The 14086-nt window shown below is 38.9% G+C and overlaps 1 protein-coding gene across 9 annotated transcripts in view; it reads right to left on the bottom strand.

Annotated features, from left to right (window-relative positions):
- The window catches only part of LOC139140246 (ras and EF-hand domain-containing protein homolog), a 39328-nt gene that overhangs the window by 24827 nt on the left and 415 nt on the right, over positions 1-14086 (bottom strand). For 4 of the 9 annotated variants that reach the window (XM_070709357.1, XM_070709354.1, XM_070709356.1 and 1 more), the window contains exon 2: positions 992-1497. In XM_070709357.1, coding sequence (XP_070565458.1) covers positions 992-1419 — 428 coding nt within the window. In that variant the 5' untranslated portion in view covers positions 1420-1497. Of the gene's footprint in view, positions 1-991; positions 1498-2103; positions 2328-6151; positions 6297-14086 lie in introns of those variants that run through there. The other 5 variants (XM_070709358.1, XM_070709355.1, XM_070709352.1 and 2 more) reach the window with 5 other exon arrangements.

Raw genomic sequence — 14086 nt, forward strand, 5'->3', positions numbered from 1 at the left:
ATGTAACTAAAACGTGAGTGTGACGTGTTGGTGTTACAGCTCATGCGCAGTTCAACATTTCGCTGACGGGTTCCATTTTGTAGTTATCTGCGATGCCATATGTTACCGGCTATCTAATATGTCACTGGATTACTTTCGCTGACAGGCACAACAATTACATGCCATTTTGCATGAGCTGTCTCCTCCAGAAAACATATTTTCTTTCTTACGTTTACGAGAGAAATTACGGTGTACTTCAAGTACTAATCATTCACTGTATATAGCCACAAGATGGCGCACTTCTAACTGCCGGATATTATTAGGCCGACACATCTTGACATTTTAAGTTTTATTTGTAAACAAATCAATATCGCATATAATTGACAACAGATTAGAGAGCGCCTGTACAGCAAACTATTTGATAAATAGACTTTACAAAAGAATTAGTTTGTACATTTTCGTGAACTCGTATATCAGCTGTTTACCTAGTGACAATACCAGTATTTATTCTACAGAATTGAATGTAGACCCGCTACTTATCACTCACCTATTATTCTGTTTGGTGTGTGACGTAGAAAGGTACTTATTTTCGTATGACATTTAAATCAACATAAAGAAAACTTTATGACCATTCTTTACAAATACAAAGAATAAAGTACATACGTGCAATGTGTTTCCGCCAGTACAATATTTAATCGTCCTTTTCACCTAGATAGCGACTGAGGCTCACATGAAAAATATTGATGAGATCGCACTATAAATGTGTTTCCCTGCCTTATTTTTCGCTTGTGGTGTAATCGTATTATTTGAATATAAATATCGGATATAAATTTAAACAATTTGAACTGGGTTAATTGTACTTCAGCTCGAGTTTCTGACGAGAAATCCGACCAAATGTGTATGTGTCGGGCTCAACTTGACAAAAAAGTTCTTCATCCCCATGCCTTCATTACAAACTCAGATATGGTATGGCGATTTCCAAATTACTGGAAAATGTGCAAAATTAACTTACCAGTTTAAATACTCAAATCCCGTTCCCAGTCTCGTCATGAAGGCGTCCAATTCTGCGAACGAGTTCTGGCTGTGCAGTCGGCGCTTCCGCCTACTGAGCGAAAGGAGAGTCTCGCTAACGCTCTGAAATCCTTCCGAGAAATCCTGAATGCTTATACGTCCGTCCTTGTCGCGGTCCAACTCACGGAAAACATCGTGAATTTCCTCTTCGCTAAGTTCGCTGCAAATGTTGGCCAGTTCGCCCTCCTCTATGTACCCGCTCCCGTCCAGGTCACAGGCTTCGAAGAGCTCTCCTATAGCGTGGTCAGGCTGTTGTTCACCGACGCTGCCGCCGCGTCGCAGTTGCCGTTCCCCGCGGCGATACTCCCCGTCGCGGTAGGGATCACGGTAGTCCCGATCACGGTAGTCTCGTTCACGCGACATCGCCATCGGCAAGCGTGTGGATCAACAGGTGGTCGCGATGAAGTCGCTTTACTTATTATTCCCAAAGTTATCGTTTCCCGTTCGCTGTTGGGAGAAATAAAAATGCACATTCATGAAAAGGGTCTGAAACAATTGGTCTTCTCTGCAGTATACTTTGAACAATTGATCTTTTGTTTAATTGAATTAGTACAAGCGTAACGTTAACAGAAATAGAACGATATGAGGGCATGCTGGTGATAGATCCTAATGTAATAATTAGGGACAAAATGTGATTACAAACTAGGTAAGATGAATGTTAATCTACCTCAAAGCAAACTCGACAGTTTTGTAATGCCAGTTCATGATACCAGCAACAGGAAATTCTCCATAAAATTCCTCTTTCAATGATTGCTTTGACGCGGACGACAAATTGTATGTACAGCAATAACACTGTGGTTCCCTACATACAATAGCTTTGGAAAATATCTATAGCAAATATCTTAGGAAAGTTTTCCGAGCTATTTAATCCTGTGCCACAATACGTTCAAAGACCTAAAGATCTATAAAAAAAACAAAAAATAAAAATCAGCTAAAAGTTTGTGCAAATATTAAACTGTCGATGGGTGGAGAGTTCACAACTTTTGAATGCTTGATGTATTCCGCGTGGCGGTGTTGCAGGTGTCAATTCAGTCTCACTAGCCAGGTACTCACACTATAAACCGCCGAGGGAAAATGGTCCAATAATCCACTAAACGATGGCCCCTTGACCAATCGAAACTTATTTCGGCAATAAGACAGCTCCGGTACACAAAATGGCCATGAGAAAATAAAACTTTTCGCAGATTCTGCAGCTCTGTCAAAAAACAGCGCGCCTACTTGTTCCAGGGATAACTTTTGTCGCTGGCTCTTTATGTGACAACAGCGGCGTTTAGAATACCAGTATTACTGTACTAAAGGCACTATATTGAAATTATTGATGTCAAACTTTGCAATTTGCATGAGGCTATTGTCAGAGCTACTGTATTGAAAAGCATCATTGGGTTCATTTGCATACGTTCTCTGACGTATTGCCATTTTAAACGCTGACAGATGCCAATGATATTATCGAAATTATGAGCGCTATTTTTGCCAAGATTATCTTCGGGCGCAGCAATATGTCACAAAACATAAATAAAACATCTATGTCGCGAGCTCCGTTCACCGAAATAAATCTAGATAGTTGAAGAGTTTATATTGGGTCAAGGAAGGGTGCTAGAAAAAATTATTTGTCACAGTAGATTTTGAAAGCAACGTATTTAAATTTGTATTTTTTATTCGGAATTAATGATAGACCATTTAACAAATCGCAAAGTCGGAGAAAATCTATTTTTTAAACAGAAAGATATTGAAAATCAGACTAAAAAGAACGTCTCTCTGCTGTGTGCTGTATCCGAGGCGTGATCAGCTTTCCTAGTCGCTGTCACAGTCATATTGTTTTGATGATTTTAAAATTAATTACATATACACAAATCAACACTTCGTTATTTAATGATATTGAAATTTGCGGGTATCATTACGCAACACCTAAGAAAATTCAACCGCCCACAATTGTCATTGGATGACTGTTATTTCACGTACGCGCATAAATTATCTTTTACCATACATGTCAAAATCTGCCCGTGTTATGTATATTGGCATTTTTCATTTCATGTTTGAGAGCTACATGACAGCGAAATGTATATGGCAGCACCTGCTGCGTATTACAGAGGGTTCAAAGGTCAATCGAGGCATGGTGAAGCCGCTCCGCATCGCGCTACAGCAGACATCCCTGGGAACCACTGCAAGCAATCAGTTGCAATATTGACTGACACACTTTGGATGCTAGAGTGCGTTTCATTGGCCTGGGTGATTAATTTCGAGGTCGATGCGGGTCTGCCTATTTTATTGGTTAGGAAATAGCAGTTCATGCATCCATGTCACATGTAATTGAAAAAAAGAAGGTACTTTATTGATACACATTTTCCTCATGAGTTGTGTATTATGGTGTTGGAAATGTACTTTTAATGACTAATCTTTTAATGTGTGAACAATTGTTCACAAAATGTGCATTTCCAAAATTTATCAATCTTCAATAATTTATATGAAAGGGTGAAATCAACGATGTATATTACAGAATTTACTGGCTTAGGCTCAATCTAACCTAATCAAGAACTAGAATGAAACCTTCAATCGTTTGATGATGAGAGAAAACGATTTTTAAAGCCGAAAAGGTTTGGTGTCTGTATACCTGGCTTACGATGCAGTAAACTTGTTTAACACAGTCGCACATTTTAATCTTCAACGAAAGCCAAAATTTTACGGAATGTTAGGAGTTTGTAAGCATCACCTTCCCCTTGGGTCAGTGGTTCAATAACAACTGTGACTGGCCTCTGTCATGTAACGTAATCATTATACATGTACATTAAGGTACAGTTTGTCCGCAGTCATTGTTGATGAAAGTCAGATGGCACGACAGGTAACTAACTCAAACAACAACATAAAACAGTTTAAGTTTGCACAGCCATGTCTACACTAGAACCATTACATTCTCAAGAAGTGTGTGCTTTGTAGTCTCAGACAAAAACATTTACGTACACATCAAACTGGCTTCATTCTGAGTGTACATTTTGTAATGCACAGTTAAAGCACAACGTGATGCAAGTGCGACAACAAGCCCATATATTATCTTGATAATGAGCACATTGTGTATATATATAAAGCGACCCCTATTGCACTTACTCGATGACCGTTGAAGTTATCTACTGAATGCAGCTATGGACAATAATCCACACTTATGATTTCTTCCTAACTCGTAAATCTCTTTAAAAGTCTTTGATTCCTGAAACAATTGAACAACTTGCTCTAATAGACTAATAGTCTTAGACTCTGAGACGTCCTGCCTTGCCCAGTTTATTCTAAATCGTAACCGCAACAGCCCTGAGGGCACCTTTTTATGTTTTCAGCTATTATAGCAGAACACCTTTCAAAGGTTACATGTATTTTATCAGGGTAAGGTTATAGCGCTACCCTTTATGTTTGGGGCAACATATTTTAACTTTCTATGAAGCCATATCCTTTAACCATCTTGTCATGAGTGGCGATACGATCTAAAAAATATATAGACCTTAAAATTGCAACCAACTTGGATCTTTAGATACTTCGACAAAGTATCACTGAAATACAAGCGCACTGTATGGCGTATCATTTTAAGTTCAGTTCATGTCGGGGAAAACATTTTTCATAGCGGGGCAGGGGTCTCCAAAATCCCGGAGGTCAAAGAATTCAAAACTGTGTGTGCCGGAAAGGAATGAATTGCCGTATTCGTAGAAATAGCATAACGAATTGTATCGATAGGAAGAGTTAAATGCGCGTTTTCTCAGCGGCATCACTGCGTGCCTTGTGTGACTTTCCGTTCATATCTGGAATGCTTCGATGCGTTTCTCCCGTAAAGAGTTAATAAATGGAATCCTGGTTGTAACAGCCAACTTTGACGTGAAGAGTTACACGAAGTGACTCTTATGCGATGGGACTATTTTCAAAAGACACGTTTCAAATTGACGACTGCGGCGCCGTCATCCGACGTAGAAGTAGGCATTGGCCGACTTCCAACGCAATCAAGCGTGTCACAGTGCGTGAGGCCAATGACGTGTATCGTTGATTAGGCTGATGACCAGAGTTAACAGGGCCATGACATGCGCGTTGACTTTGTGACGTACAACAACAAGTGGGTGTTTAAAGTTTGGCAATCGTCACCTCTTTCTTCGCCACATACCCTGAATGTCCTCAAAATCTGTGTTGACCGTCATTTCCCAACATTTGGATACCCGTTAAGACAGAGTATGAGAGTTGGCACCGTGCACGATTAATTGAACTTATCAGAGTCAATAAAATGTCGCATTCTTCCTGAACAAACTGGTTGTTTCGGATGAAAACCGTTTTATACCGTCACGTGTTACAGAGTGTGAAATAATGATCAACCTTGTGGAAAATACAGCTTAATGGTTTGTAATATGTAATTTCTGTTCACATGTTGATATCAAATTTTAAAACAAAATTTCCCTCCTCCTTCTAGCCGTTGGGTTTCCAGGAAATCTTCTCAGCACTGAACCAAACGTTCCCCGCTAGGCTCTAAAGCCCCAATACCTTAAATGAAGGCACAACTAACGCTTTCATCGGCAGTGTTGGACCAGTACACTACGAAATTGGGGATAGGGCAGTTTACTAGTCTCTGTTCGATTATCACTGTATATGAACCGTGCCATGCCTTCTTGAAACTGACGGTACTAGTAAATGGATATGACAATTAGAAGGGTTTGAAAACGACATGGTGAAATGCACATTAGCCGCGCGTACCATTACTTAGTTGTTTAATTGGTTAAAAATAACAACAAGGAACACAAAGTCACACATACGTTTTCCGCGATCTAATAGACGTGGATTAATATCGGAAATTAATACAACCAATGAAGAAAAGATTTCTTACAGCAAAACTGAGAAACAGAACATGCCTTGTCTGTTATCCAGTCTACCATATTTGATTTTGTAAAACATGTAAATATTAAATATTCTAGCGGTTCAATGTAAACGATCTCATATGGCAATATTGTACCTAGAAAAAAGTATAAATCAGTATAAGACATTGGTACACGAAAAAATGCACAGACAAGTGAGTGAATGTACTGACAGTTGGTAATTAATAACTGAAACCATGGTATCGACGCCTGAAAGAGCGAGCACTTACCCAAACTGTAAAATTTCCCGAAGAGAGAGAGAGGGGAGCGACCAACGTATACGGTCTCAACAGGTATGATAAACATACGCAGAGGCCCGGATGGAACATGCGGTTAAAAATAGACACTTTTATGAAATCGACAGCACGACCACCTCAGACCCGCAACTATCGAAACTTGGTCACGTGACACCAACCGACGTGGTCTGTGCTTACGGCATGATGGCCGAAATCCCCGAAAGAAGGCAAGCCAATATCGGTGATTCTAGAAACCAGACCGTGTGTACAGGTGGTGAAAATACTGCTATTAAAGCTTATATGTCACCCTAGCTGGGATTTAACAGTATGGAATGATGAAACCAGTGAAAGTTGACGGACAGCAGTTGAGAAAACAAATTCTGAAAATATGATGCCATTTTTATATTTTATGCAAATACTCTGTTCACTGACATTTTAATATATTGTCGCCGTTTATGACGCCCTTCGTGTGACGCTTTCTAACATGTTTTAACCCGTTTTGTCATGACATCCAATATATCTCAGTTTAGTATGATGACGTTCGCACGAAATTATCTCCACGTTATACTGTGGACCCGACAAAGGATGTTGTCTGTGGTTGGCGGGAGTTAGATTTCCTGAACCAGCATCACTCCGTTGGTAAATAAAATTTTGATTGCATACGGTGTTATATGACATCGAAAACCTAACGTCTTGTCCATCACAATTTCTGTGATTTGCAGATACATACACAAACGTAATGTCAGCGTTTTAATACTCAGTGTGGTGGGGTTTTTTGTCGAACTTTGTCTGAAGGTTATGAAGCGGATTTGACAAAAGCATAAGTGTTCGACGGATGGTTTCCACCTCTCAACTGACGATGGCGTTTTCTAAAAGACGACCACTCGTCACTGACAGGAGATCGAGAAGCTCAGATCTTCCGGAAGTGAAAATACTACACATGAGATAACTTCTCCGCATGAAGATACAAAACCACGCATGTGTGCTGATAGAGAGCTGCTGCTTTGGGTTTATAGATAATTATGTCATCCGAAAGAAACGAAATTGACATTATGTACAGGCAAACTTTGTATATATAACAGACATCGGATTTAAATCCGCGTTTGCTGTAACCTTCGCTGTATTTCGCAGCACTTTTATTATGTGTTGTAAAATATAGTTTTTTTGTTCTTCTCAAAATGTCATGTTAAAATACCAGTTTACAACTTGTCCAGACAAGCTATATACACGTCGATGTCCCATATTGTTGTTTAGAACTGGAGTTTAGTCCAGACGTGAATTCATCTGTCAATTTTTTAGAACACTGCGTATTGTACTTCTGCGCTGTATTTGCGAGGACAGCGCTTTACGTTTTCCAACATTCTTCTTTAGGAAGGAGAATGAGATAATTTATTTTACGGAATAAAAATAATGCACACATTATCGAAACGTTAAGCCATTGTACGCTTTAAAGGGACAAAGTCGGCCATTGTTCGTGAATTTTGTTTGATACGAGATACTACTTATATTGTTTGACATGTTGAAAGATACTGAATGAATGGGCGACTATGCATATCTTCGACCCCCGGTTTTAGACACATTAAATGAAACCATCCCTAGAATAAAATTTATGGTCATGACCATTAATTCATTCTCGTCATGTTTTCATGTATCGTGTCTAAAACCGGGGTCAAATGTATGCATGGTCACTCATTCATTCAGTATCTTTCAATATGTCAAACAATATAAGTAGTATCTCGTATCAAACAAAATTCATGAAAATGGCCGACTTAGTCCCTTTAACGAGTTCTTGGGATAGGGGTTGATTCACTTCGTGGGGGGGGGGGGGGGATTAACAGGGACATGATCACTCGAGTTTTCCAATGGAAGGATAGAGATTGATTACTCATCGCTCCAGCGCTTCTCTGATCGGACTTATGACTAGTGTCTGTTTGACGGGCAATCGTTGTAAATCTAGGGTACTCGTAGCATGTCGCGTGCGAATCGGTCATCAAGTGATCAACCAACGCACTTCGAAAGATAAGCTGTGTAGTCATCGACGATTTACAAACACACACACACCATACTGGCAAGGTTGTTGCATTCACCGAAGTCGATGGAGCACTCGCCCCTCTGTACTCTCCTGACATGAAATCGTGCTGAGATGAGACGATAGGCAACCTTGAACGTCTAGTTGATGTCGATCGGGCTGTATTGTGTTTATAATTTTGACACTGTAAAATTCAAATAACTACTTTCACTTTTTCGTATGTCTAATTGTTGAAGTGATTGCCGTTTTTCTATTAACATGCAGAAACCTTTAATTTAGTGGTTCTCCATCCTAAAACAGGCTAATATGCTATTTCTTTGAACTTTATGTAAGGCGTACAGGATAATAATTTTACTTTGAGATTCAGGGTTCATTCGTAGGCCCGTATAGAGTGGATGCGATACTGCCGGGCGTAATGTTACAACATCATGGTTTCAGGGCTAAAAACGAGAGATTTCTATTTACTATCTATACTATAGTAGTAAGTTTTATTAACACAGTAGATTGCCGTAAGGTTGGCTGTAAGCTACCCATCGACAGAGACGCACTAGTAACTTTGAAGTGAAAGTACAGAGCGCATACGTTACCAATGCACGTCCAAGGATCTCTGGTATGAAATCAACACCGGTATTAGCACTTACAATCAAAATTTGTAGGTCAAGCTACTATGTATACTGCCTTCAAAATATAATTAAAACGTTAATTTGATATGAGGGTAGATAACTGAAATAAACCACGTCAAATTTCCTTTTCCCTCATCGAAAACATTTGTATGAAATACAGATAACCTTACTTCATCTTTTCTATTCGATAAGACATTAAATTCAATGTACCAATAAAACAGACTATTGTCAAAGTGTCGAGCATAAATTGAAATAGTTGATAACCCGTCGCGTCACATCGGTAGTTTCCAGGGCAACCTTTTTTGCCCTCTTTCGTACGATGAGTTTACTTGGGAAACGCCGGTAATTAAATGCTACTGTCGCGGATCGCTACATGGCGGCTGTCTGGTTGATTGATGTGTCCGGTTTGATAGGAAAGAATTATGGTACATCGTATCGAGGAGTAGCCGCAGTGATACAGAGGATGAAGGGTTGATGTAGGGCACATCACAGCAGTGGTTTTGCAATGTCTCTGTCTGAACACGGCATTAAATGATGGAGACCACTCACACAGTCTCTTCCATCTCAAATACACGTGAGTCAACGCTGAGATTTCTACTGCAAAGGTTTACAGAATACTATAGTTAACATGACTTTATTATATTTTATTATATTTCTTTGATCGAAAACAAGTGAAAGTGTTCATGGGAACAGAAATGCGAGAGTCAGAATACAATCAAGGTCGCTTCTCCATTCCTGGTTCTCGTATAACCGGATGCGTAAAGTGTGCCCGCTAACGCTGTGTTTAACTTTGTCATATATTAATCTATTTTTATCGGTGACGGCGATTCCTGCCCGAGATAAAATATCAATTTTTGAATTGTATGGAGCATTTAAGAGTATCGAATAAATGTGGGTCGTTCATGGCATGGCGTTTTATTGTTCTTCTAAAATATCGGTACTAGACCTGACCAGCGAAGGTGACCCCTTGCGTTTTTTCAGCCCGTGATTGGTTCTCTTACAACAACAACAACCAAAACGTGGCTTCCTACATTTTTAGCGTGACTCATTTAACCTAACATATCCGGTTTGCTTCTAGAGTGTTATATCATGAGTCGACAGTGGAGTAGACAAAATGGGTATTTTCTTTTCTGAGGCAACGAATGATCACGTAGGTTTGACTTAGTTAATGTCCCTGAAGCTAAGATCATTTTTTAAATTCTTTTTATGTATTCCACCCGGCTTTGAAAGAAGTCCGTTGTGATCAAATAATGTCTAATTATGTAAATATATGTTTATTTAAAATGACATGTAGGTATATAAATCTTATTACTTAGTTGATTAGATCATTCAATATTATTTTACAAGCAAGTCAGGCTTAAATTTTGCTCAATAAATATATTGCAGTAACACTATCCACGTGTCATTTTTTTATTTTCCTTTATCGCATGAACTTACTTTGTTGGATTGGTCGCACCACCTAGATTGGTATAAATGACATTACATTAACAGAGTAATTTTTTCTGGTAGAGTAAACACAAAACAATTTGTCGATGCCAATGTTTCGTGGACAAACATTTTCCAAATATGTACCGCGTTTATATTTTTCGGTTTGAACGTTTACAACTCGTGAATCGCTGGTAAGCTTAACAAGGCTACATATATTCACGCCCTGGTCTGCATCCAGCCTACGTTGCTAGAATAAGAACCCGTAAAAGTTGACATATTTAGCGTTTCGCATTAATCCCCAGTAACCTAGCGAGTCGTTATTGTGAGAGCTACAGATAGTTTACACGGACAAAGGCCCATGGCAGGGGCAAAGGAAAACCACTTTGTCCATTGAAAGAAAATATTGGATAGCTGCGGCCCATGAACAGCGTGACAGTTTATGATGTCAAATATTACAACAAGCATCAAGAGTACGATTTATAAAAAAACTTTTTCTTGGTCTCGTCCATCACCTCGAGAAAAATGCCCTGACAGAAAAGTTCGCGCTGTCACAATTAGGAGTGTTTTCCAAACATGATTGAAAACATTTGCGTACGTACACGACCTGCGTCACAAGAGTATGCTGGACTAATACTTCTCATGGGTAATTGTGACATCAATACCAGCCAGTACAATAGAAGATCGTCGGCATTTATTCTCTAGCGGTTCTTTTTATAGCTTTTGTTGAGTCATTCTCTCTCTCTCTCTCTCTCTCTCTCTCTCTCTCTCTCTCTCTCTCTCTCTCTCTCTCTCTCTCTCTCTCTCTCTCTCCTCTCCTCTCTCTCTCTCTCTCTCTCTCTCTCTCTCTCTCTCTCTCTCTCTCTCTCCATTTTGAATTTACTGAACTTTAAAGGACAGAGGAGGCGACAAGTCAACTTAAATTCGTGTGGCCGTATAATGATTTTCACGTATCATATGTATTACTAACAATGGCCTTGCCATATTCTGTGACCCAAATCTTTGGAAATATGTTCCGGGGCTAATTGGCTTTAATAGACTGTTACCAAGGATATCGAGGGTTAAATTCTAAGAAGTCAACGACCTCTCAACTTCAATCTGTTATTGGTACATATGGCAAAAGGCCAGTGATCTTTGACAACAATAGGCCACGTTCTTTCACATGGGACGTACCATTCACCGAAGCTTTTGTAACCCAACATAATACTTTCAAAGGGTAGACTCCAGGACTTGACACTTGACGTACAACAAATTTAAAAGCTATTACAAGGCTACTGCCATTTCTCAGTGCTACGCCCTTGTTGCTAATCTCTTCCACAGGCGTGTGGACTGTCCAGTGTAGAAAATAACATAATAGAAGGATTGATATTATCACATTTGAGCTTGCAACGCCTGTGATCTCTTCCATCTGTTGACATATTGGAAACACCGGTACACCGAAATTCCAATTAGCAAACTTCATTTACACGTTTGAAACACACCGCTATTACATCAAAAGTATTACTTTGCGATCAAAACGTTACCCAAATCAACGAGAATGTAACAGAAATCATAAGCCGATACAGGGTGACGCCACCTTCCCATTGTTTCAAAACAAATAGTATTATCCGCTTGAAGTAATCCCTGTATCGTTACACAGTAATACCAAAAGTATGTTTCTCGCAGATGGCAAAGTTTAAAACTTCTAAAAATAAGTCCTCGTCGGAAAACTCACCGGCCTAAATTTTTTGAACCCCTACAAGGCTTGGGAAAAAAACAGGTGGTGGTAAATCCCAAATCATATCTATGATACATCTGATTATTTTACCTTGTTTACTTTAATAATAACCCCCTTTCTAAAATTAGGTTACCTCTACATAGCTCTGCTATTAAGTTACATGCTCGCCATTAACGCGTCCTTTTTTTCAGCTGTTACCTGCTACATTGCAATTTCCTATCTTCTCAAAATTTATCACTGACAGTTATTTTAATCCGCTTAAAATACTTCCTGGCATCATTTTTCTCTGTACTGTAAATTAATTACCTGACAATTACTCAGCAAATGGTGCATTTGTATTTACCATCACAGACTGTAGAAACGATATATATATATATATATATATATATATATATATATATATATATATATATATATATATATATGTACAATGCAACACTGTGTTACATATGTGTATATAATGTTTATATAGAGTAAATACATGTAATATGTATATAAACTACAATGATGTTTATATATATATATGTTTATATATGTTTACATATGTGTATATAATGTATATAGAGTAAATACATGTAATATGTATATAAACTACAATGATGTTTATATATATATATATATATATATATATATATATATATATATATATGTTTATATAGTCGGTTTACGATAAATTGCACGTGGACTCAGACACACAAAACTACATATATACACATACTGGTACATGTACTATCACACATGCACATTATATGTGCGTGATGTTGTATATGCGTCATATGTTTGTTTGTGTTTAAGTGTAATTTTTTGTATGATATAGCCACGACTAGCTGTTCATGATGATATGATATTTTCTCCTCTTTCAATAACTGCGAACGGTGCATCCACATTGTTAACATTCCTGTACTATTTTGCCTAAGTATATCAAGCTTTGTTTCTTGTAAAGGCGCAAGCGGTAGTTAGGCTTACTTGCTCGCCAATTTCGCGATCACCTAACAACTAATGCGACAGAGTTTGCTGAAGTTTGATTCCTTCAACTTACACTGTTGTCATTTCAATAAACACATAGCCTTGGGGCAAGTCTGAAGTAATCGGGGATAAAGATGCTTATATATGCTGCAAGAAGTCCGGGGAATATTATGTGATAAACTAATATAATTTATCTTTATACGTAAGTAATGACGAAAGCAGACCGAACTGCATGAAGTATGAACAGTTAACCGATTGTTTCATGAAACCATAACTATGATATCAGTAGGATTTTGGAATAAACAAATTCACAAACGGCAGGCCTGTCTGAAAGCGAAAACACTGCTTTCGTCAAAACAACTGAGCCACTCGGAGACTGGCCTTGTGCAAATTTCAGCGACCGCGTTTATCGCAGTTTCACATGTGAGAGGTTACGCTTTTGAGAAGAGACTAGTCTCATGCTGTGGTAATTGATCGGGATTTTGGAATCGACAAGGACGCACTAAAATAAACAGAATTTTGAAACGATGTGAAATATACAAGCATTGTATCAGGGTCCTCATTTGTCTCAAATGTGCATCATTTGTATATCTACAGAAGTAGGCCCTAATCATTATGTTTCAGTGGTAATTGGAATCGTTCTGTTAGATTGTCGATAATTGGTACATTTTAATTAACAAGTCTGTGCTATGGCAGTATACTGTGAATGGGCAGTTCCCACAGAGGTTTTTGCTTCTCATGGAATTTTAAGTATGCGAGGCGCTCTCAGTAGGACCTTGTATTGTCATGCTGTCAGCAGCGTGTTTGCTTGAGTCGGTTTGCTTTCTTCTTATGCGTTGGTGTATTTGTGAGGTGTTTGCCTCAATACAGTTCAATTTAAACCGCCCTTGATCACCTGTAAGGACTCCTCCATGACACGCAATCATTCTCGGGAACTGCAGTTAGAGGGAGTATCCGTAGATAGTGTTATTTGCTTAACGGGACCACAACGGTAGCATCATTTCCGTGTTCTAATCTCACTATCACTTACTATGTCCGTCTGACCGAGAAAATCCGTCCCGCGGTCTTTGGCCAACACCTGTACACCACGGGGTTCTTAATAGCGCAAACCTTGTTTTGGACGTTAGCACCAAGCAAACATTCAAACCATATGCGCTCATCAGGATAAA

Source organism: Ptychodera flava, chromosome 9 (assembly GCF_041260155.1).
Source record: "Ptychodera flava strain L36383 chromosome 9, AS_Pfla_20210202, whole genome shotgun sequence".
In the NCBI taxonomy this organism is placed as follows: domain Eukaryota; kingdom Metazoa; phylum Hemichordata; class Enteropneusta; family Ptychoderidae; genus Ptychodera; species Ptychodera flava.